Below are 26,156 nucleotides of genomic sequence, written 5' to 3'. Positions count from 1 at the left end.
AGTTTCTGAAATACACAGACCAGTCCGTCTGGCACCAACAACCATGCCATGTTCAAAGTCACTTAAATCACCTTTCTTCCCCATTCTGATGCTCAGTTTGAACTGCAGCAGATTCTTATATAAACATATGATCATATACAGCCGTCCCCCCACTTTTAAAATGTCCGCTACGCCCCTGGTCTTGACCATGTCTAAATGATCATGTGATTGGCTGATTATACATTTGCGTTAACGAGCAGTTGGACAGGTGTATCTAATAAAGTGGCCAGTGAGCGTGTGTGTGTAACATAAAATGATTCTTGTTTTAAACATGCCAGACTGTATTTTGTTAAAATTGAAACATTTTTAAAACGTATTTAGTTGTAAATTTATAAATATAAAACTATTAAAATTTATATAAAGTATTCTAAGGCCAAATAATATTTTAGAGAGTTCTCAGAAAAAATACTATTACAGGGGATCGTTTTCTGTTATATAGAACAAATAAATATTGTATGTGCAAATACAATATAAATATATATTTTTTGGACTTTAAATAATTTCATACTTAAAACATATTTTCACATTTTTTTAGCTTGGTGTGTGTGCATATAATTACTTAACAACAAAATAATGATTTCAGACTTAGTAGTATTGTCTTCCACAGTTTAATATTATAGCTTTCTCATTTTTAGTCGACAAATAATGTTGAAATAAATAAAACTTTAAAAAGCTCAGGGCTTTGTTAATGATTTACAGTCATTTTTATGTTTCTAAAAGACTATATAAGTCTAAAATACTCAATATACATCTCTGCACATGTGCATACATGTGTATTTCAGGTGACTATGAGAGCCACAAAACCTTATTTTATGTGTCATTTTATAAAAAACTGGAATATTTAGTAAGTAAAAGGTAATATAATAAACGTAAGTAACTGAATGTGAGTGGTCTTTTATTTCGAAACACTGGGCGTGTTCACTAATAAACCCGGAAGTTCAACTGACTCCATCTCGGCGTTTGACGCGTGTAGTAGTCAAAAAGGAGTGTGACGGTCTATCTGTAGTCTTCAGACAGACTGCTCTAATTTCTGTAGCCTTTGTCGTGTTTGTGCATTTACTTGTAAAAATGCCTCTGAAATTTGAATTATGTCCCGGCCGCATGATCGGAGGAAACAATCCGTGCTTCATTATTGCAGAGATCGGACAGAATCATCAAGGAGACATTGAGATCGCCAAGAAAATGATCAAAATGGCAAAGGTGAGAGTTTATCTGCATTTATAAACCGTGATTGAGCTCATCTGCATATCTTCTGTAAGTCTACAAGGGTTTAGCAGAATATATTGCGTTGTTTAGTCAGTGTTCGTAAGTTAATAGTGAGTTTTAAAGCGCTCGACAGGTTTACAGAGACTACTTAGGATACTGACTTCAAATGTTAATTACAAACATGATTTATCATAAGTTTACCGTAGAATATTTCTGACATTAACACCATGATGTGCAAAAACATTCCCTACCTGTCAGATGTTTGAAAACATTAAGACGTTGTAATGCTTGTTTAAAATAAAAAAATACAGTAAAACATTGCAAAAACCGCTTCAATTTTAAATGGCTTGTTTTTGTTTTTAGAATGGAACCCTCTTATGATTCAAAACTGAATTTTCAGCATCCTTAATTTAGTCTCGTTTCAGTATGTTCCGAATTCAGTATGTAAAATGTTCCAGCATACCGAAAAGGTTTTAGTATGGTTTGTGTTTATGTAAATGACACAAGTGTGGTGCTAAATGGACCAGAGGAAACACCAATAACGGTCCATACACCATACTATTCAAGCAATGCAACTCTTTATTGCTGGTACACACAGCTGATGTCAATTATCACAATAAGTCAATACGATGCTCAATTATAATCATGAATCATACTTATGGACATCATTATACAACAATCGAAATACAACAAAATTGCATCAAAGGCTCATAATGCGAAATAAAGATGAGTAATAAGGATTGCATGATTAAAAGACCGATAATGAAACCCCAAGCAATTTAATACAAGTATATACAACCTCAGAGACGTGCCATCATTTTCCTCTTCAAACACTGGGGAGCCCATTGCAGTCATATTGAAAAACCAACATGTGTGTCCGAGAATGCCAGGTGCTTATCTAATGGCTGAGCTTCCAATGTTTCAGCAAAAAACCCTCATCTTTATAGTCAAAATTTAGGTGCTGGCCAAAGGTTGGCCTATTAGGGAAGAGAGAAGAGTGAGGTGCACAATATTTCTGATTGCAAAGCACAGATTTGAGGTTTGTAGTGTCAGCCTGCTTATCGTAGAATCAATATTCTACCTCCTGAAATTTGGAGAAAGTTAACCTTAAGGTCCTGAGACCCTTCTCTGGTCATTTGGTCATACTTGAGGGTTAATATTTTACCTCCTGAAATTTGGAGAAAGGTGTGAAGTTAACCTTAAGGTCATGAGACCCTTCTCTGTTCATTTGGTTGTTCGTTGAGCACAACAGGACAAAAAAAAAAATTACCCATTTCATACAAGTCTTTAGCATTCTAATATGATACTTTGCTGCTCAAAACCATTTCTGATTATTATGAAAGTGAAATACTGCTGTGCTGCTTCATATTTTGCGAAAACTGTTAAATTACCATTTGAAAGTACCATTCAAAATTAAAATCTTTAGTTTTAAATATAATTGCATGTATCAAGGAGATATTGTGTAAAATATATTATGCTTACCATGTTACAAAAGATTGTATTTAATATAAGTGCTGTTATTGTGAACTTTGTGTTTATCAAAGAACCCAAAAAAGGAAAATGCATCGGTTTCAAGCAGAAAAATTTCAACCATGGTATTATGAACCATTATTAATGAGTGAGAATCAATAATAATTTTATATCAGGATAATATACACTTGCCGGCCACTTAATTAGGTCCTCTTGTCCAACTGCTCGTTGAAGCAAATTTCTATTCAGCCAATCACATAGCAGCAACTCAATGCATTTAGACATGTAGACATGGTCAAACCGATCATCAGAATAGGGAAGAAAGGTGATTTAAGTGACTTTAAACGTGTCATGGTTATTGCTGCCAGACGGGCTGGTCTGAGTATTTCAGAAACTGCTGATTTACTGGGATTTTCACGCACAACCATCTCTAGAATGGTCAGAAAAAGTGAAAATATCCAGTGAGCGGCAGTTCTGTGGGCGAAAATGACTTGTTGATGCCAGAGAATGACCACACCGGGTGTCACTCCTGTCAGCTAAGAACAAGAAACTGAGGCTACAATTCGCACAGGCTCACCAAAATTGGACAATAGAAGATTGTAAAAACGTTGCCTGGTCTGATGAGTCTCGATTTCTGCTGTGACATTGGATGGTAGGGTCAGAATCTGGCGTCAACCCCATGAAAGCATGGATCCATCCTGCCTTGTATCAACGATTCAGGCTGGTGTGGTGGTAATGTAATAGTGTGGGGGGATATTTTCTTGGCACACTTTGGGCCCTTTATAACCAATTGAGCATCGTGTCAACGCCACAGCCTACCTGACTATTGTTGCTGACCATGTCCATCCCTTTATGACCACAGTGTACCCATCTTCTGATGGCCACTTCCAGCAGGATAACGCACCATGTCATATAGCGTGAATCATCTCATACTAGATTTTTGAACATGACAATAAGTTCACAGTACTCAAATGGCCTCCACAGTCATGAGAACTCAATCCAAAAGAGCACCTTTGGGATGTGGTGGAACGGGAGATTCACATCATGGATGTGCAGCTGACAAATCTGCAGCAACTATGTGATGCTATCATGTCAATATGGACCAAAATCTCAGGAATATTTCCAGTACCTTGTTGAGTTTATACCATGAAGGATTAAGGCAATTTTGAAGGTAAAACCCGGTACTAGTAAGGTGTGTCTAATAAAGTGGCCGGTGAGTGTATAAAACCGTAAAAACAGTTATTTTAATCTGAAATGATATTTCTCAGTGTTACTGTTTTTATTGTGTATGTATAATCAAATGAATGCCTGATCTTAAAGGGATACAGCTCTTATTTCCTCACCTCAAGGTGATCCAAACCATTAAACTTATTATTCTGCTAAACACAAAAGAAGATATTTAGTAGAAGGCTGAAAAAGTGTAACTATTGTTGTTAAAGGTTTCTAGCTTTCTTGAAAATTTCTTCATTTGTGCTTAAAAGCAGAAAGTCAGTCAAAAAGTTTTGCATAAAGTAAAGGGTGAATAAATGATGACAGATTTTTCAGTTTCTGGTTAAATATGCTTTTATCTATCCCAAATACAACTATGCAAAATTTCCAAACAATTTTGCTCTTTAAAAAAAAGACAGTGATGATTACTGTTATTTATTTATTTATTTATTTATTTATTTATTTATTTATTTATTTTTATTTTTTTTTAAATTTTTTTTATAAATGCATGATTAAAATAAAAAATACTTTAAACATGTTTGATTTATTATCTGTCACCATTACATTTTAAATATTATTGAAATGATTTATTTTATATGTTGTTTTCTGTGTGTATCTAATGTTTCTGTTTATGTGTATTTTCCCCCTCTTCTCCTAGGACTGTGGTGCAGACTGTGCAAAGTTTCAGAAGAGTGAGCTGGAACATAAATTCAATAAGAAAGCTCTTGAACGGCCGTACACCTCCAAACACTCCTGGGGGAAAACATACGGAGAGCATAAGCGACACCTGGAATTTAGTCATGAACAGTACAGGGAGCTGCAGCAGTACGCCAAACAAGTGGGCATCTTCTTCACTGCGTCTGGAATGGACGAGGTGAGCCACTTACTGACCAAGAAACCAGAGTAGACCACTATAAGTATTATGATTGGATGTTTGAGTTTTTTTTGGCTTCAGAATTGCTGTTAAGAGAGAAAGAAGACTTTAGATCTAGATTTTATTTTGAATATGTAAAAAAATAAATAACTACAATTAAAAACAAATAAAACCGCACAATACAAATTTTGCTCATGCATGACCAGAAAGGAATAGGAAGAATCATGTGCTGTTTAATCCTACCCCTTCTCCAATCTACATCAAATTATAAATAACAATCCATAATAATAAATCAAATTAACACCATGATTGTGTTATCTCATGCTTATCTTAATACACTTTTGTAGGAACACCAATCACATCTGTTTTTCCATATAGGTTCTGAAGACCATATACTTCTATGGTTCCACAATGACACTCCACACACAGAAATGCAGAAACATCTTAATGTTGTACGAACATTACTATGGAGTGTGAAGGATGTCAATAATAGTTAATGCAAAAGACACGATGTACATGAGAAGCCAAATTCACATGCATAAAACCAAATTTGCGTGTGCAAAAAATAAATAAATAAATACAATTATTTATACACACACACACACACACACGCACACACACACACACACACATATATTAACAAAAACAATTCACGTGCATAAAATAAAAATACATTTTCATAAAATACGTTTTGCAAATGCAAAACGCCATTGTACAAAAAGTTTTGAATGTTTAAAATCTGCGAGTTCATCCTGAATGAGTGTGCAAGTCATATTTTGTCAAACTGTTTGTGTGTGTGTGTGTGCGTGCGCTGGTTGGTTGGTGTGCTCAGTTGCTCACTTGGTTGGTGTGTGCGCTGGTTCGTTGGTGCGTGCGTTCGTTCGTTCGCTCTGTTGATTGGTGCGTGCGTTTTTGTTAGTGCATGCCTGCAATCCTTCGTTCGTTTGTTTGTTGGTTGCATGTGAATTTGGCTATGCATGTGTACATCGTGTCTTTTGCATGAATTATTTTTGAGATGGACTTCTGGGACACTATAAAATGATATCTTTTCTCCATTAATTTGTAGTTTTGATTTTAAACGATTTGAAATATCTTTGATCGTTTGATCTTTAATTTGGAATGTAATCATCACACAATATTAATAGGTGTTTAGAAATGTCATTACCCAACAGTGATGATGCTGACAAGACATTGAATGTTAATTGTAGTATTTCTGTCTTTAAGATGGCTGTAGAATTCCTCCACGAACTCGATGTGCCTTTTTTCAAAGTTGGATCTGGAGACACAAACAACTTTCCCTACCTCAAGAAAACTGCCCAAAAAGGTCCCATTTTTCCCTTTATTGTAGCTCTTATCATTGGATGGAGTCGTGCTAGTAATTAAGGAGGTTTCAATACTGATCAGTTTAGAGACAAATTCATGGAAAATACACTGTTGGTGTTTGTATATCTAAAAATAGTAGAATCGGTTACATATGAAATGTGTTCAGTTCAGCAATAGACACCAAATTTAGTGCATTTGAATTAGCACATTATTTTTTGATTGAAGTATGACATTATGGCTGAAGAAGTCACATGAATAAATTGCTTTAGATATTACCATGATTTACAGAAGACACCAACTATAATGTCATTCAGTGTAACAATAATTTATATACCCCTCAAAATTGTGAGGAATAGTTAGAACAAACTGTATTTAAGTATATATCAAATGACTGTAGAGGCCCAAAATAATAATTCATTGCAATGTAAATGTTTATACTTTTATACCACTAAAAGGTTTTCTTGTTTAAGAGATTTTAGTCAGTTAAAATATAGCAATTTACTATTACAACTTGTACTTAAATAGGATTTAAATTGTATGTTTAATCTTATTGAAGCAAATTTAACTTGTAATGCTTGTGTTTGGATTCAGGACGCCCCATGGTAGTGTCCAGTGGGATGCAGTCCATGGAAACCATGCAGCGTGTTTATAAGATTGTGAAGGAACACAATCAGAACTTCTGCATCCTGCAGTGCACAAGTGCATATCCACTTGAACCTGAGGACGTTAACCTGCGGGTTATCACGGTAATCAATCCAGCTCTTTTCCGTTTCCATTTTATGCAGTACAGCCATTCTCCACCAGATCAGCTATTCAGTTTCTACTTTGTGACCTTTTCTAAAGTTCTGCTATTAAATAATAATTTGATTAGCTAATGGTGTGACTCAATGGTTAGCACTGTCACCTCGCTGCAAGAAGGACGCTAGTTCTCCCTGTGTTGGCATGGGTTTCCTCCGGGTGCTCCGGTTACCCCCACAGTCCAGAGACATACGCTATAGGTGAATTGGGTAAACTCAATTGGCCGCAGTGTATGAGTGCATGTGTGTATGGGTGTTTCCCAGTACTGGGTTTCAGCTGGTAGGGCATCCGCAGCGTAAAAACATATGCCGTATAGTTGGTGGTTCATTCCTCTGTGGCGACCCCTGATAAATAAGGGACTAAGGAAAATTTAATGATTTTTATCAAATATTAAGATTCTGTAAAATCTTGCATAACCATATAGTTAAATGATGTATAATAAGCATTTTTTCCCCCAAACCTCACAGGAATATCAGAAAGAATTCCCAGACATTCCCATTGGTTACTCAGGTCATGAAAGTGGGATCAACATCACAGTCGGGGCAGTTGCTCTGGGAGCGAAGGTCGTGGAGCGGCACGTGACCCTGGATAAGAGCTGGAAAGGCAGCGATCATGCAGCGTCTCTGGAACCAAAAGAGCTGGCGGAGCTGGTGAGGTCCATCCGCATAGTGGAGAGAGCTTTGGGGACTGGACTGAAACGCATGCTGCCCTGTGAGGTGCCATGCCATGATAAGGTACAATAAAGCCCAGTTCAAATACATCCTTCCTTCTCACTTTCTTGTTCATTTCTAGTGGTGTTAGTGGTGCTAAAAGGAAACTTACTATTGCTCATACTTGGCGGTTAGGGATTTTTTTGGGGGGTATTAATCCTGCAAATGTGCTTGATTGCTTTAGTAATATTTATTTACCTATTATATTCAATATATAAATAATTAGTTCATTTTACTTTTAGTTTGCTTGCCGATTGTATTTAGTTGCACATGAATGACAACTTGTTTCCACTTAAAACGATTTTTAAAAAGTTACCAATTGTTACCTTTAACCACACATTCTTTCTTACCTTTTTGGGCATACTTAAATCACATAATTGATCACAGTTCAGTGAAAAAAAACTGTCAGAATTTAAAGAAAGGAAGTTACAAATTGTAATCCTGAGATCACATCCCATAATTTGATTTAAAAATAATTTTAGAAATGAGCAATCCCATGCAAATGTCAACCTTGCCATGGAAAAAAGTTTGCACCAAAATAGAGAAGCCGTTTCTATGTTTTTTGTGCAAGAAAGTATTTGACAGATTTTGGAAAATACTCAAATGTCTCTGTCAATGTTTTTAAATGATTATATTTGATTTACCAAAGTCACAGAAGTCCAGTTTCACAATTCACATCCATAACAGAGAGATGCCACATGCATAATGAAGCTTTTCCCTCATAAATGCAAAAATGTCAAATAAAATAGAATCTAAACAACTTAAATCAGCATTATTTCTTTTGGGTTGTGTAGTTTCATTCACAGAATGTCTACAAAGTTTATGTCCATAACAAATTTTTTTTTCCTCATTTAAAATATAAAAAAGGTTTCCAGATTGATATTTTTCTGCTCCCATAACTCTGTGTTTGGTTGTTTTGGAAAATATAAACGGATGTTTCAATATAATGTTAAGATATACTTTCTCTGTGAATCTATGTTTTGAATTTTTCCTGCAAATGTCACCTCCATAACGCTGGAACTGCTCAAATGTAACTTGGAAATTGAAGTTGAAGGACATTGGAACTTTTTTTTTTTCAATTGCAATTGAAAAAAGTAAAAATTGTATCTTTTTTTTTCTTAGTATTTTGGGACAGAATATTTTTTTTCTTTGTAAGTTTCTAATCTAATATCTCAATTAAAAATAAAACACTATGCAAAAGACATGAATGATCACCTAAAATAAGCCCATTTCTGAGTTAATTTGCTAAATTAGTCTCTGTTCTGTATATAGTTGTTGATTGCATTCGCCTTTACATCCTCCTCCTCCTCATACTGCATGTTTTACAGCTCTATTCTCTTTCTCTCTTATGTTGCATTCCTGCCACTGCATTCCTTTACCCATTTCCTTCCAAAACCTCCTGTCTTAACTTTCTTCTTTTTACCATCAAATTCATCCATTCGTGACTCATATCATACCCCATAACATTGCTTCCTCTGACATGTTTTTTTTTTTCATGTGTGTGGGATGTTATTTGTTGAACAGCACGCTCACGTTGTCTTCAAGATATCTGCTCTGTCAGGACATTCCTAAAATTTTTCTTCATCTTTTGCTCCTCTTTAGCTTGGGAAGTCGGTGGTGGCAAAGACCTCCATCCCAAAAGGTACAGAACTCACCCTTGACATGCTGACAGTGAAAGTAGCTGAACCCAAGGGTGTAGCTCCAGAAGACATCTTCCAGCTGGTGGGGAAGAAAGTGACCATGGATGTGGAGGAGGATGAGAGCATTACTGAAGATGTAGTCGACAGCTATGGCAAAAAAGCTAAAGCTTGAGGAAAGCCTACTCCGGAGCATGAGATTCTTGATCAGACTGCAAAGAAAAGTTACATGTTCCAGAGCCATGGTTAAAATGATGCTTTGTTTTTGAGGCAAAGACTAAAAATTCAACAATGCAACAAATACTGTGTACAAAGCCAGACTTGTTTATACAAGGTATTATTTGCCAAATACTGTTGAATAAATAATAGATTACAAGACAATGGAAATCTGTCTCATTTCAATTCTCTCCACACCACCACCAGTGTGCAGCATCCACTTGGATGATGCGACAGCAGCCACAGGACAACGGCCCCAGTGCGCTCACCACACAACAACTATAGATGTAGTGAGGAGACAGTGATAGAGCCAATTCGGTGAGTGGGGATGATTAGGAGGCCATGATTGTTAAGGGCCGAGAGGGAATTTGGCCAGGGTACCAGGGTTACACCCCTATCCTTTACAAGAAGTGCTATGGGATTATTATTGACCACAGAGAGTCAGGACCTAGGTTTAACGTGTCATCCGAAAGACGGCACCCACTGACAGTATGGTGTCCCCTTCACTATACTGAGGCATTAGGACTCACACAGACCACAGCATGAGCGCCCCCCTGCTGGCCTCACTAACACCAATTCCAACAGCAACTTGGTTTTTTCCAAGTGGTCTCCCATCCAGGTACTGACCAGGCTCAGCCCTGCTTTGCTTCAATGAGGACTGCAAAGTGATATGGCTGTGGCAAGATAAGTCAATATCAATGGCCGTGCTGGAACTTATCTAACAAAATAACTTACGATATTGGTCAAAAAAAGTACACCCAAGTGTATATTTTTTAAATATAAAAGATAATAAAAATGTATACAATTTTGTAGTTTGTAATTTTTTTTGTGCAATATTTCGCTTGAATTTAAATGTATTACTTCTATTTTTAAAGATGTTCAGTGACTAAATAGTCTCATGAAAAAAATATGTTATATAAATCTGTATTGTTCAAATGCAACAAAATATATTGGCTATATTCACTGAGAAATTGACTATTCATTTTAAACGGGGTGTAGTCATTTCTCCTAAGCACTGTATATAGCATTTAATTAATAATTTTCACAATATTTGTATTTTTTAAATTTTTTTTTTTGCAAATCAATGATCTAAATGATTATTCTCATTTTTGATGGATGTTAACAAAACGATTGTCCCAATTAGGCATGAGATTCTTACGGTATGATAACCTTGGATAAAAATATTACGATTTTTACGGTATTGTGTTATTGTGCACGTTATTTACTGCTCTAAAATATATTCTTTTTGCGTATCCGCAGAAAAAAATACACCTTTTAACACAAAACACTATATTTTATTTTTGAGAAACATATCTGGCTAAATAATGAAAATGAATCATTGACTTCTGCTGTTTTCATTAGTTTGAAAAACACTGTTTTCTTTCATTTAAAACAGCATTTTTGTAGATATTTTCTGCTGGAAATCCTGTTGTTGTCCTAAAAACCCATCATCATCATCAACAACAAAACTGTAAATAAAAAAATCTTACACACCTAGAAACGGTAAAGCAGACAATTTTGGCGGTTTTTAAACCGCGGTATACCTTGAAAATAGTTATCGTCCCATCCCTATTGCATTTCCTGTTTTATGTTAATTTCTATGGCCTCCCAGAACCCAATATTAGCCACATATTGATAATGTTATGATAGCTGTTTTAATATTAAATTGTGATTGAATTGCCTCTTGTTACAGTTATGAAATAGTTTGATAACAAGCAGGAAATGTTCATGGGCACATTGAAATGTACTCAATGTACACACAGTATATACTCCAGAGGTTTGTGCGTTTATATATCTGTGTTTAAGTTATCTATACAGTAAAGCAAGTGTTTTACTAGTTGTCCGGTGACCTTGAAAAGACCCAGCATAATCGTGTCTGTAAAATATTCTGTCAGTTTGTCATGAGAAAGCCTATTTATATTCGTTAGATTGATACGTATGCAATTTCATTTTGCTGCAACGCCCTATCAGGGCACGCTGCTGGTCACGGGACTCGCGCAGCCACGGTTTAGTCATTTCATTGGCGGACGACTAAACTCCTCGTCGTTTGTATGGACGACGTAAATGCCAGTCAAGAATAAACAACCCTGATTGGCTGAGCGGCCGTTTCCTTCATGTCCGTTTTATCTTAAGCCCCTCCCCATTGACATTGGAGCCGTAGACGAGGAAGACAGTAGGGTGATTAGTGTTTTCGGTTGTTCTCCCTTTGAACACATCCAGCAAGCCATGGACGATTTTGATATGCTCAGTGCCCCTCAAGGAAGCGCAGGGAACGGTGTCGGGGCAGACGAGGACCCGGCGGCGGCATTTCTGGCCCAGCAAGAGAGCGAGATCGCGGGCATCGAGAATGACGAGGGCTTCAGCATCCTGGACAGCGGAGATGTGCCTTCGTCCCTGAGCCAAGACCAGGACGGTGGGTTTACACGACATGTTATTTACACCACATCGATGCTAAAAATTAAACGCGTGCCTTGTAGTTTTAAATACGAACGTTCAGAAAAAAACACTGAAACAAAGAACTCCTTTATTCGCTCATTAGCCAGCTAGCCTTCATCTATGAAGTGCCGCGCGTGCAGATAACACTGCCAAAACACGTCCATAATAGCCGCTTAAACGCATTAATGCTTCACACACTGGACTGGCTGTTAAAGCAAGCAGGAAAATGGCGTTATCTGTTGTCAATTCAGTCAGCTCTTTATGAGTCTCCCAGTGGTAGACCTCTCAAAACCTTAAACGGTTTTATCGTCATTTTATTAGGTTATAAAACAAATGAATGTTTTATTGAAACCCATTTGGCACTTTTTGTTTAGATTGATTATTTCAGTTCTGGTGGTATTAGCGAAATTCGAGTTCCTTGAACGCTGATGTTTTTTTTATATTATATAATGACCTTTGGACTGAAGGCTATATTCGTGTGTTCAAGTTCATTAGACCAGACATCCTTTAGATTATTGAGGTAAAGCTGTTTTATATTTGTACATTTGGTCTTTCTCCCTAATAATAGGATTTCAGAAAAGTATTCTTTGCTAATTCTAAATAGTGAAATTATATTGGCAGCCAATGACTGTCAAAGTACAACATTGTTCACAGTCAAATACGTAGTGGTAATGTTGTTTTGAAGTCATACATGTGATCTCAAGCCGAATATTCTAAGTACCATGGTAAACAATAAAGGGAGCATGTCAGAAGCTGTCACTGAATGGATGTGCAAATATAAAAGCAACTTTACCTCAATCTTTAGATTTAGGTATAAAAAACAAAGCGTGGTTTATGTTTGCTCCTTAAAACTAAAGCCGATACTGAGAACTGATTCATTGTCATGATCGGCCGATATAGAGTACAGATTCTGTTGCTTTAAGCTTAAGTGGAAATCTCTCCTTACCTAAGAAAATAAATTAAGGATGCTGTATATAATCCCTTAAATTTGTCTCTTATAACTATTTAGGTGTGAACATGTCAAAAAAATTGGTAAGAAAAACGACTAACAATGCAATTTGGAAACTACAATAAAGAAAAAGTTTGGAGCGCATATTTGATGCATAAGAAGTTAAAATGCAAACCTATAAATCCATTACTTTACCAAAAGGAAACAGGCCTATAAACTTCTGTTTATTGCCATAAGTAAATTACAAGAGGTTATATTATTAAAATATTAATGTAAACATTTTTTTTAAATATATCTAATATTTTCTGCCAGGTTTTAGTGAACTTGCAATATTGTCAAAAACACATACCTTTCAGTTTTAAAAAGGCCTAAATAGCTGCAAGACCATTCAAATATTTTGCTCCTCTTCAACTAACACAAACACTTGCATTCAGTTCATGAGAACGACCAGATCAGCGAGTACCGATCGAGTCATCAAATGTGATTATCGGCCGATACTGATCTCCGGCCGATCAATTGGAGCACCCTCTAGTTAAAAGGCTTGACTGGATATTCATATCTTTAAAACCAAGTCACTTTAGCACACATATGACGTCTAAAAAGGTTTTATTCAGTGGTTCAAATGTGCTTGTCATGATTATAAATGTTTGATTCGATTAACTGGTAATGCCAGGAATGTTCGATTCAAAGGTTCCATTGAATCGCCTTTAATGATTCAAAAATAGAGATTCCAAAACGAATGTTTGGAGGTTGTTGCTTGATCAGATATGGTTGCGGCCGGAAGTTAACGAAAATTATTTAAATTATTTATGAAATTTCCCATTAATTGTATTTTATTAGCCTCTACCCCCACCCCAACTCTAAACCCAACCCCCACAGTAACGTAAAAACAGTAGTTGTACCGAGTATTATTTATGTTATCTAATTACCCAATAAAATCATTTTTTTGCGTCTACCGCTACCCTAACCCTAAACCCAATCGTCACAGTACTTTAAAAATATTAATTATTGTTATACAGTGTCATAAAAAAATGCTGCTATATTGATGTGCATATCGCACTTCCGGCCAGCCGTGTGTCCGATCTAGACTTTACCATGTTAGGAATGCATCTGTATATCCACGTCATGCCCTGTCTTACAATTAGCAAATCATAGCAAAGTTCCTATTGTAGAAATGAGGTTATTAGTTCCAAATGTTTGAATATGCACTAGATTTTAATGATTGTGGTAAAGTTGTTATATTCCACATTCGTTCAGTGACAAATTGTTACATGCTCCCTATATTGTTTACCATGATTATGGCTGCACGATATTGGAAAAGTCTGACCTTGTGATATTTTTTTTCGCAGCGATGTATATTAAAATATGAATATAATTTCAACAGGTGATTTGTATAGCTCTATTTGGAAAGATTTCATTCATTTAGATCAATTGAGATGATCAAGTCTTTTTCTTTTCAGTGCGTCTGTATACATTTTAATAATTTACAAGCATGTATAAATATGAAAGATCAAAAATAAAAGTCAAATAGACAGTGCTTTATGGTTTTCTGGGGAGTCTAACAGCATTTTAATGTAAAATAACATGGCTTCATTGTATAAATATATATATTTTTATATAGCTAATCCTGCGATGTAACTATTGCCAATGCACACATTGTGGTATCGATGCTTAAACGATTTATTGTTTAGCCCTAACAATGATACTTTGAACATTTGGTCTGAAATCACATGCAAGTGTCTTTATTTAGCACTATTTATTTGACTCTAAACAATGTTGTACTTTCATAGTCATTGGCTGCTATTATGATTTCACTATTTAGAATTTACAAACTATACTTTTCTCAAATTATATCATTAAGGTGAATATAAAACAGCTTTACCTCAGTCTTTTAGGGCCCTCTCTTAAATGTCCATCACAAGCATCTCATATCAAAACGAGTCTTTACAGGAACAAAAACTTAGCTTTTGATTGATTAGTAAACACTTTAAAAATTAAACATTTTGATATTAAACATGTAGATTATAGTCTTTTTTTTGGTTTAACTACAATAACCAGAGTATTACCAATCACACACACGTGTCTGATATTCCCTGTTCACTGGCTGTTGGCTTGAATGTTGCCCTGGCCGAAAGGTTTGAATAAATGATGATAGGGATGTTGTTTCACTGGCACAAAGGCACAGTTTGACTTGGGTCTAGAATGACTGAAGACAGCAGTTTTGGAAGTAATATGCATGGCACTGCAGAAAAGCAAAATATCAGGCTTAAAAATCGATTCGTGTGAATTGACAACATTTTGATTCTCATTTCTGATGTAAAACTCTGATTGCTTAATGAAAATGTTCAACTCGCTTCAAGTAAAGAAAAGTTAGCTACATGATGTTTTCCACTGATTCAGGAAGAAAGGAAAAGAAGTCAGCAAAACCAGAGTCTCGGGCAGGCGGAAAGACTATATCCTGCTCACAAATTCAATATGGATTCTTGGAAAATGGCTATTCTTTCTGTGCATTCGGCAGATAGTTTTATCCAAAATAACTTGTAATTGAATTCCAAGTGTAAATAAGTCAGTCTATGACTGTACTAAGGGTGATTTGATGAATTATGAGATCTGCATGACTGTTTGACTAGAGAAGACAGTAGTTATTTATTAACATGTTCTTTTTCTTTTATCCTGGCAGGTGGAGCAATGAATGGAGATCTGCATGGGGTAAGGCCTTGAATGCTGTATTTCGTCTTGGGTCCTGTTTGTACACGTTTTTAACATGAAGTCAAATGCACCAGTTTTGACCACTTATACTTCAACCATTCCATTTTATAGTCAAGCTTCACATCTCTTTTGCTCAAAGCAACACTACAAGCTGAACAAACCTGCATAATATAAGAACCATATATGATAAGTTCATATTGATTACAATAAAAAAGTAAACATAAATGTCTTGCAGTGTCTTGTAATAAACCCTGAAAACAATCTAGTGTTTTTTTTTATGTTTATTTCAACGAGTGCCCTGTAAAGGGTTAATACCTGGTGCCAAACCAACCTTGTTTTAGTTTTATTACATCATAGTTGTAAGTGGGAGTTTTTCTCGCATGTATTTGTACTATATTTGTATTTACACTGCAATATATTTTTAGCTTTTGCTTGTGTGTTGATAATAGGAACAAAAGACTAAATCTAGACCTCATTTGATCTTTTGTTTCCTTTGAAGCACTGGGTTTAAATAGCTGAAAAACGACGTGTATATTTAGCCAATATGTGATTATTAACCTTATAAAGCCTACTGTAGTTTTATTTTACTCTTGTGCTGTAATGAATTAGCAAGGTTTAATAAATGCAATATTTAATAGCAGCATCATATATGATGCATCTGCTTTTTAATTTGATCATCTCTTAAGCCTGGTTTATGCCTGATGCGTGCGCTTGAGTGTGTGCGGTGGATGTGACGTTATCGCTGGGTTTGCGGAGTTTCGCTTTGGGTGAGCGACATAATTTCGGCTGGTTGAGTGCACGATTTTTTTTGAGACTTGAGCGAACAGTTTGCGCGGTGCGGTGTCGCGTTTGATTTGAGTTGAATATGAAACACTTTGAAGAGATTCTGTCTGAAACAGTACCACTGTACTGACATCTTTATGATCCATCCATGAGTGATCATAGAGATAACCAGATGACCAATAATTCTTGGCTAGAAATTGCAACAGCCATGGGAAAGAAAGTTTTTGTTAAAGCATTTGGAAAAACCTGAGGGATAAGTTTGTTTAAGCCAAAAGAGGCCATGGCAAAAGTGGAGACCCAGGTACACTATTACAGAATATGCTTTTTCCACTATTTATAGGTTTTACACTGATGTGTAAATTATAATTTTGAATTTAAAACAGTTTAATAACTATTATAAATTAATAACTAACTAATAAATAATAAATTTCCATTATTAAATAATAAATAACTATTATTATTAATAACTATAATAAAGGCACAAATTATTTCTTTAATAACTGGAAAATAATATTTGAACCTCTCGGTTTACAAATATACTGATGCCCTTTTTTTTTCAATGTGTGGAGTGGGCTAAATCTAAGAAAATCAACAGAGTTTTTTTTTGTAAGTGTACTTTTTTGCTTTTATTCTTGCCATAATAAAAATATATTTGTAGAGCAGCTCATGCTCTGTTGTCATTAATATTCTAATAAACTTTAATAGGTAAAATCTGTCTAAGATATGGACAAAAGCAAGTGATGCATCAAAGTTTGATTTAAAAAAATATATTGAATGGTTATAAAAAATACTTATAATATTAAAATATTTTATAAAAATAATAATAATAATAATTAGTAAAAAAATCTTGAATGATATTAATGCTATGACGTAGTTCCGGAAACGTTCTACTTGTCTGTTTATCTGTCTGATTTTACGGTGGGTTTCTTTTGACCGCCCCCTGTCGTTTTAAATAATATCTCAACGGCGAACACTTCAAGTATAAAAGCCTTGTCTGTTTCGTGAGGTGCGCACACAGTCAGAAGAGGTCTGTAACGCAGCTCCAGGCGAAAGTATAAATCAGGCTTGAGTCTTCATTGTATGTGTTGAATTACACATTTTACCCCTTCAAAAAAAATGAAACATTTAAACATCATCTTACTTTAACCTATCAGATTTAAATGATTAAATACAGAATAACTGAGATTGATTTTTGCATTTTAGCTAAATTGTCTTCTGCACTGTTCTCACTCATTTGCATGACAAGCTTTTACATCTTTCATTTTTGTTCAGTCAACCCAATTGCGTAATTTTATATTTAAGAGTACATTGCTCCTATATGACACAATGTGTATATATGTCTATGTATTATGTGTCAAATATCATACAATGTTTGATGCATGAACAAGTAATTGTGACTCCAAACAATTTTCAGGCTTTACGAAATAAGCTAATTTCTGAATGCCCAGTTTTACATGTATCTTCTATTTTAACTAGCTAGTTTTGTTTTTCCAATTCAAATATATATTAAAATTTATAAACATAATGGACAAATCCCTGAACCAGACGCCAAAATTTAAATTCCTCAACTAAATTGGATACTGGTGTTGTGTGGTTTGGCTCTGTGTGTTCTGTAGGAGAGTAATGGCCCTTCAGATGTATACGCGGCCATCTCCAGCGTGGATCGGTTGCAGGCCGAGCCGGAGAGTTTGAGGAAGTGGAGAGAGGAGCAGCGAGATAGGCTGGAGGAGCTCGGTAAACTTAAACCTGACCTGTAGATGCTTTTATATAGATGCATTAAAAAGTTCATTTGGGGTTGATGGATATTTCTCTTCAGATGCAAACTCGCGTAAACAGGAGGCCGAGTGGAAAGAGAAGGCAAAGCTGGAGCTGGAGGAATGGCACACCAGGCAGAATGAGCAGCTGGAGAAAACCAAAGTCAACAACAGGTACAAGACACTGTTCGGGCAGATGAAATCAACAAGGGAGGCAGAGTTTCTGGCTTTTACCTTGTGGTTACACGGTTTAGTTCCAACCCTGCTTCAATACACTTACCCGGAGGTTTGAAACAAGCCACAAGGACTCCATTAGTTTGATTAATTTAATTTGTGATTAGTATAAATTTTTGATTAGTGTTTAATTAGGGTCAAAGCTAAACTGCAGAGCTGTGGCCCTCCACGAACTGAGTTTGACACCTTTGCACTAGACCGTGCATGGCTCCGTTTATTACTCCATTTGTATGTTAGAAAAGGTTTTACACAGCATTTAAAAAAACACTTCATGGGATTTTTATTTTTTTTAAATAAATTTGCTCAAAACAGAAAAACAATCAATAACAAACTAACAAACATCCCCAACACTTATTTTCCCTTTGTAGCTTTATAAAAAATAGGCATCTCGGTAACAGTCTGCAAACAAAAGGTTCTTGATCAAGCCCTCAAGTGTCATACAAATGCGCAGCAAGTGTATGTATGAGTGCAAACACAACACCATTATAGTAGTAAAAAATAAATGAGATAAAAATAAAGTAAAATAGACAGGTTTTTAAAAAATTAAATAAAATGCAAACCCATTGGACCCTCCCAGCATGAGTGATTGTAAATATTTATCATCTTCAATAATATTGTAGTTTTTTTTTTTCTAACTGATGTTCACAATAGCACAAAAAAGATCCAAGAATCTTATTCAATTCTTGTATTTTATAGAATTGATTATCATATCAGTTTGATTAGATTTAATGTAATAATTTAATTATTAGGGCTGCACAATATACAGTTTCAGCATTGATCTTGCAATGTGCGCATCTGCAATAGTCACATCACAGTTTAAATGTTGGTATTATATTTTAGGATGAGCGAATATTCTAAAAGCATGAGATTTGTGGACTTGAATCATAACAAAGTTTATCATCTGCATGTGTTATCAAGTGTGTATGTGCTTGTGCTATTATTGTACAGATGTAACTTTTATGGCCCGTTTGCACCGAGTGGTACAGTACGGTACAGTTCAGTGGGCTTTTATGGCCGTTTCCACTGTCAAAAGGTACCAAAAAGCGAACCGTACCACTTTTTTTGGGTACTCTTTCCAAAGGGTACCTAGCTCGACAGTAGGATAACAAAAGGCAGAGCTAGATGTGCGACTGAAAGCTATTGGTTTACAGAGATATGTCGGTAGCTCATGCACAAGCCAGGAGAATGAAAACAAAGTAAGCGCCATTTTTAAATACACAGCCGAGACATTACACTGTAATAATATACACATATAATAACAAGCCATGGTCGATCCGAGCTTGTCGTCGTCTTGATGATCAACCACAAAACCAAGAAGAAGAGCAAAATCTACCGTTTGCCCCGTAGTTGTTTACAAGGCTGTCTAAAGCGCGGTCGGTTTTCGCTCGCTGCAATCTTATATTTGAAATACTGTACTTCTTGAGATCATGATAATAACGTGCGTGGGATTTATTGAAGTCCTTCTGGCATCTGATCCTTTCAGAAATGGACAAACGCGAGAGAAACAAAAGGAGATTGCCATTGGTACACTATTGGCAGTGGAAACGCAAGCCTAATAAAGGTGGCCCGTACCGACCTGTACTGTACCACTCAGTGGAAACTTAATAAAGGCCATAATAAAATAATTTGTTCAATGAATAAATGATTATACAGCGTTATCTTACATATGATTATTCAAATTTTGTACCTGAATACTGTTTGACTCCCCAATGAAACATAAAGCACTAGCTTTTATTATGCTATAGTTTTAAATGATATTTTATACGTCATTCACACCCAGAATAATCCCCAATCAGTCTAAATAAACACGCTATCTGGTGAAATTGTATTTATATCGCAATAAAAATAGCAGGAAAATAAAATATTTTTTCAATATCGTGCAGCCCTATTAAAGATAATAACTTATTGCTGACTGCTGCCACCTACTGCTGGTTTTAGTGCCATGTTTATTTATACCTGACAGGATAAGTCAAGCTAATGTGCCAGCACAAAAGCACGCCTAATAAAAGAATGTTTTGATTATTATCGAAACAAATCCTCCCAAAATATAACATTTTTCAATATCTCATACCTCGATATCAAATAGATACAATAACATTAATCATTATTTTACGTTTGATTGAGCTGTAGCTCCAGTGTTTCAATGGTGTCTGGCTGCAGATTAGCACTGTCAGGCACGCAATAGAGCAGGTGACATTACTGTGAGGGGTGGGGTTAGGGGCAGGGTATGTGTAGATGTTAAAAGAGCATGCACCCGAGAGTGCACATGCAGCTGGTCTGCAGCCAGCCTTTTTTTTTTTTTTTTTTTTTTTTGTAGTCAGAAAGAACAGTGAAGAAGCAGATCTGACAATCTGACCTTGTTCAATGGTCATGTGATTGTGTCCTTGGACATTTTTCCACTGTTTTAGGTCACATGATCATAGCTGGTCCATTCAGAAGCAGGTACTGTATCCATCATCGCTTTAGGATTTTGTATTTGAATGGGGGGAAAAGGAGCTTTATGAGAAACTCTTTATCAGTTAGTGAAGCATCTGAGAACTTTATCACAAGAACAGGTATTAAGTCAGAAATCATATGTAACTTAAGTCGCATGCTTTGACGAAAATTACCGCCCTTACTATTATGCCGCCCTGTGGGGCGTACGTTTGCCGCCCTCATTATTATGCCACCCTGGGCGGTCGCCTAGGTCGCCTCTATGGACGCGCCGGCCCTGGTTTTGGTACAAATTTAAATGCCACGTCTCCTTCAGTCTCTTTCAGAATATGTCTTAATTCCTCTGGATGTGAAATGGTTGTCTGAGTTCTTTGTCTCTTTCTCTCGCTCTCTCTCTCTCATTTGTGTGTGGTTTGTCATCTTGTATGTTCTTGGCCTGGTGTTAACACTGGCTCTGTATGAGTGTGGTTTTTCTCCTTTTTACCGCTCTCTCTGTTCTCTCCCGCTTCGCTGCTCTCCTCTGGGACTCCCAGGGTGCTGGATGAGGATTTCTACAAACAACCCTTCGCTGATCTGATTGGTTATGTGTATGTTGCTAAAACTAACATCCTTTCTTTTCACATGCATCTCTCATTCCCTCGTTTCCCCGCATCTCATCTTTTTTTCCATCACCTGTTAACCTCACACATCTCTAACTAAACTCTCCGTTCACTTCATGTTTAAAGCCAGTTTTTGTTCAACTAATCCGACCAATATTGTAGCACACACTGCATGTTGTTCATTTATATATTTTTATTTTAGGTTCATAGATTTTATATTTGTCTTGTCCATTTCTTTTCCATGGTCATTCATAAAACGTTTAACTCATTTTTTTTGTCATTTGTGTTGTGCTTTTGTTTCGTAGTGTGTGAATTCTGTTGATATTGAAGATATACTGTGTAAACATTTGTATAGATGATGATTAGTCAATGCTGTTTATTGTCTTTTATTAATATTAATTAGATTATTCGATATGTTAGTGCTATTTAGTGCAGTTTTAGTAGTGTTATCAGTAATGCAGTGAATTTCTTCACTAAGTATTAGTGTGTTTTCAAGCAACTACGTCTCTGGCTGATCCTAAAACCAGCTGCTCAGTAAACAAGTTAGATATTGAATGCTAAAGTAACACAAATGCTTTTTAATGCTTTCTAAAACTTAGTCTTTGGTATGTATTTTGATATATCTGGATATCAGTTTGTTTTTAGAGGTGCACTAGGCCTTTATTATCTTTTAGTATGATTAATAGAAATGTTTTTATTATTGAAATATATACTATAAAAGCTCTCTGTAGAAACAAACTGTTGAATTGAAATGCTTTTAGGGCTTTAAGATATCTGTGATGTGGAAAATGCGAGAGCGTCAAAATTGCTACATTGATCTTGTATTTAAAGGGGCTGTTGCAGCAAATCAGTTACATTCCCGCAAAACATGCTTTCTAGCATGAAAATGTTGTTGCGCTTTATCAAATTCATTGAACTATGGAAGATCAAGTTGTTGCGTGTGGTGTGGCTTTGATCCACTTATTCAATATGTCTGATAGTCTGAAGCAGTAATACTGTTTTGTATTGTCGTTTTAGTTAGCATGAGATTCACATTTTTTTTGTAAGAAGAAAAAAAAAAACATTAATGCACAAACTCGCCAGTAACGATGTTTTAATGTATGTCCCTGCAAGAAAACATCGTAAATAATTGGAAATCCAGCGACATTAACAGTCAGACCCTTGGGAATCAAAGTTCACAGGACTGTGTTCTGTGGAATCCTCAAGCGATGGACGTCTACGCTTCGACTGGTTGTTTCCAAACCGCGTCATAGCTCATAACCATAAAGTTCACTTGATTTCAACCAAAGTCTTTTTAAGGCAAGTCATTTTACTTGGCGGCCATCTTTGAAACGCCTCTTGGCATTATGCTCAGGAAATTCTGCTTGAACGGGGAAATGTCAAATTCTCCAAAATTGCTTGCCAATTTTACGATTAAATTTCATATTACAAATCAGCAATGAAATTAAGCAACTGTCTCTTTAGTTTCATTTCTAAATGTTCGAATCATAAAATCTGCAGAAATTCACGTCTGGTCCGAGCCCCTCCCCTGGAGAATAGTCAGTCTATAGCGATCACTGATTGGCTCTTGTACTGAAAGGCGGGGCATCATTCGCCATATTGATCTTTACACTTTTCCCCATTCAAAACTATAAGAGTGACAAGTCTTTGGCTGCATCCGAAATGCATACTTCCATTCTATATAGTCTGCTAAAATGAGTATGCGAGCTGGGTAGTATGTCTGAATTCATCGAATTCGCAAAATCAGTATGCAAGAAGTACCCGGATGACATACTACTTCCGGCGAGATTCTGAAGTGCTCATCCCGTTCACTCTGCGCTACCCCATGACGCCCTGCGAGAAAGTTCATGAATGGGAGTGAAGCGACGCAACTGTCGTAGATAGGTCTTGTGATCATAACAAAATGGTGGATGTAGTACATCAGAGTTCTATTCATACTGCTCACAGTCATACTGTATAGAACGTACTTTTCTAACGGCCGAGTAGTACGTTTAAATTTAAATGCAGTACCTACTGAGGAGTGGGTGGTTTCGGACTCGGCCTGTGTTCCCACTATCCTTGCCGCTGTGCCACTTATTACTGCTAGCTCCCAATAAAAAATAGAATGACTTCTAGCTATTTTGACACTCTTGACGTTTTTTTTTTTGTGAACCGTTATATCATGACAACACATTTAATAAAAAAATATATATATACTTGTATAAAAGTTTACGTTTATACATTTCAATTGAAACTTCTATACATTTAACATCGAAATGCACATCATTTTAATTGTAAAATTTAATGTTTTCAATTTATTACAAATTTTGGTTAATAGAAATATTATTATTATTAAGTGTTTGTGCACCTTTTATCTCATGGCTGGCTCTTTGGCCGGACACCTAGTTGCTTCCGTTAGACAGAGTTTTCTTATTTTATTTCGAAGTATGTTGTGCAGAGCTGTCCCAGGCTAGAACTGTAACTGCCCTCTTAGTTCTGCAGCCCTCATGTTCATCACAGACCTCTTACTGCTTCTGCCTATTCTGCAGAACTAGCATAAACATTAGCTGCTTTTCTTTTTTGCTTGGTCAACATCTCTCAACTGAAGCGCCAGTTGAGATCGCTGAACGCCATATAAGCGGCTCACACGCACACACCTCAATGATGGCTGCAAGCTAAGCGCACCTAGAATACACTCCTAAGATGACTTGGGTTTTGAACAGTGCATGCCTGCTTTGGTCATCTGCATAAATCTCATTTCTTTTGGTTTTCTATATATCTGACTTGTGATCTGTTTCTCCTTGTTTTTCTTTTCTCTATGCACCTTTAAGCACTCACATTAACCATCCTTGCTACCGCCTAGACCAGTTAAGTAAAAAAAGAAAATGACTATAACCAAAAAAATCTTAAAACAAGACAAGAAATCCAAATATGCTCAGGAAACAAGCCATTTACTGCAAATTGATACACCAATGAATTGCTGTCTTTATTACCATCAAGATGTTTCTCTTCTAAAGTTAAGATTCTGGATGTCATTTTGTGGTGATGTGTTGGTGCACTAGTCCTGTGCGTTGATGTAATTGATTGTGACCGTGATTTACCTCATTGGCTTTTCATACCCATTTTGCTGTGTATACTGTGTATGTGTATATATATAGTGGAGAGGCTAATGCAACTCTACTGGACTGAGTCCACGGCAGCGGAAAGGGTTGGTAACGGGAATAGTCCAATATGGTCTCAAAAACCTTTAGCGTGTTTGGCTTGCCAGAAACTTGGTTTAGTCCCCCCTCCCCATGCTCAGCAGAAGGCCCCGCTTTTGGTCACTGCCAAACGCATGGCACGTTCAGCCTTTGCTCAAAGATTTAGTGGTTAAAATAAGCCAATGGGCCTGTCAATGGCTACATTGAAGGCTCATTAGCGTACGCCGTTCCTCTGACCCTCAAGATGAGGAACATCCCTCAATTCAAAGTACGACTAATTGTTTTAACCAACTGAATCGCTGCAAAACTTTTTGATTATGGCTGTTCTGGAAACCTTTTCCTGCCTTCGAGATGGAGACTAGCTCTGGTAATGGTGGGTTGGGGGCATGATGCTCAAACTACCATCTGTTTTGGATGTGGTCACTTGAAGAATGTCTCTGAATGTATCGGTGGATGGGAAATAAGCACCTGGACGCTCCTGCTTTTGGCGCACGCACCTCTAACCTCCTAACCAAAAAGCTCCTTGTGAAACATTTCAGATTTTGGACAACTCCATTCTGAGTTCATTGGAAATTGATGATTGCTTGAAGTTCTGGAGGCTTTGAAGGGGGTCAGCGGTGCTGTGCTCAAGCAGGACGGGTCTACGATTGTCCCCTGTGTTTATCTTAAGCTGATTTTGGTTTGTCGTCGGCAGGGCGGCTGAGGAAGCCATGGTGTCGGAGCTGGATGAAAACAGTCCTGGCACAGAATGGGAACGCGTGGCGCGTCTTTGCGATTTCAACCCTAAATCCAGCAAGCAGGCAAAGGATGTGTCCCGCATGCGTTCAGTGCTCATCTCTCTTAAACAGGCTCCGCTCGTCCGCTAAACAACTTCAAAATAAAACAAAACCAACAGTCCCAGCAACCATTGGGTTTCACAACATTGATTTCCTTTGTGGCCCTTTCCCAATGGCTTTGAGCTCCATATGAATAATCTATATTATATTATATGTATGTGTAATATGATATAGTTATGTCTATAAATATTTCATCTATAAATATATACATACATGCATATATATAACAATGTTTTTATTTTTGGTGTCTATTTTATGGACCAAACTCCATGTTTCACTCATTGTTCCTCCCTGTGTAGAGCCAGCGTGTGGCATTGTGACACTATCGATCTATGCATTTCCCTCGTGAGCTGTTGGGGAATCCAGTACTGATGTCTTGTGTATGTTGTATACAGATGGTGTGTGTGTGTGTGTGACTGTACATAAAGACTGGTCTTCTACACTTCATTGTAAGATTATGGCACAAGTTGTTGTTGTTGTTTAACAGAGCTGTACCCCGGTAAACGTTAACTCATGTTGTCCATTCTGTTTCAGTATGATTAAACGCATTTGAAATGGTAAGTGTTTGTGTGTTTGAGTTTGGAGGACACGGTGAGATCTGCTTTTACTTTTTAGGTTTCCTTAAAAATCCTTTACTTTAGTGAAGAAATTTAGGTGTAATTTAGGTAACATTTAAATAGTTTTTCAAAGGAAAATAACAGTAATATTATAGATGATTATTATTAGCTCTGCACAAGACGTTTGGCCAGCGGAGAAATTAAA

At 36.5% G+C, this 26,156-nt stretch overlaps 2 protein-coding genes across 4 annotated transcripts; both read left to right on the top strand.

Annotated features, from left to right (window-relative positions):
* Positions 1-981: 981 nt before the first annotated feature.
* nansa (N-acetylneuraminic acid synthase a) lies at positions 982-9,653 on the top strand. Its single transcript, XM_056449053.1, has 6 exons — positions 982-1,239; positions 4,583-4,798; positions 6,023-6,122; positions 6,713-6,867; positions 7,387-7,653; positions 9,232-9,653. Exons 1-6 carry the CDS (start codon positions 1,108-1,110, stop codon positions 9,439-9,441), a joined length of 1,080 nt encoding a protein of 359 aa, XP_056305028.1. The 5' UTR covers positions 982-1,107; the 3' UTR covers positions 9,442-9,653.
* Positions 9,654-11,609: 1,956 nt separating this feature from the next.
* clta (clathrin, light chain A) lies at positions 11,610-25,955 on the top strand. 3 transcript variants are annotated; one of them, XM_056461634.1, is made up of 7 exons: positions 11,610-11,895; positions 15,548-15,576; positions 17,976-18,093; positions 18,176-18,287; positions 21,314-21,367; positions 24,190-24,225; positions 25,253-25,955. In XM_056461634.1, the coding sequence occupies exons 1-7, from the start codon at positions 11,709-11,711 to the stop codon at positions 25,422-25,424; spliced, it is 708 nt and encodes a 235-aa protein (XP_056317609.1). In that variant the 5' UTR covers positions 11,610-11,708; the 3' UTR covers positions 25,425-25,955. The 3 variants fall into 3 exon arrangements, with proteins under 3 accessions (XP_056317609.1, XP_056317617.1, XP_056317625.1); XM_056461642.1 differs by lacking the exon at positions 24,190-24,225 and having other exon boundaries at positions 25,253-25,951; XM_056461650.1 differs by lacking the exons at positions 21,314-21,367; positions 24,190-24,225 and having other exon boundaries at positions 11,612-11,895; positions 25,253-25,951.
* Positions 25,956-26,156: the final 201 nt, after the last annotated feature.

The sequence above is a fragment of the Danio aesculapii genome, chromosome 1 (assembly GCF_903798145.1).
Source record: "Danio aesculapii chromosome 1, fDanAes4.1, whole genome shotgun sequence".
Classification (NCBI taxonomy): domain Eukaryota; kingdom Metazoa; phylum Chordata; class Actinopteri; order Cypriniformes; family Danionidae; genus Danio; species Danio aesculapii.
This window is presented reverse-complemented; position numbering and strand designations above follow the sequence as displayed.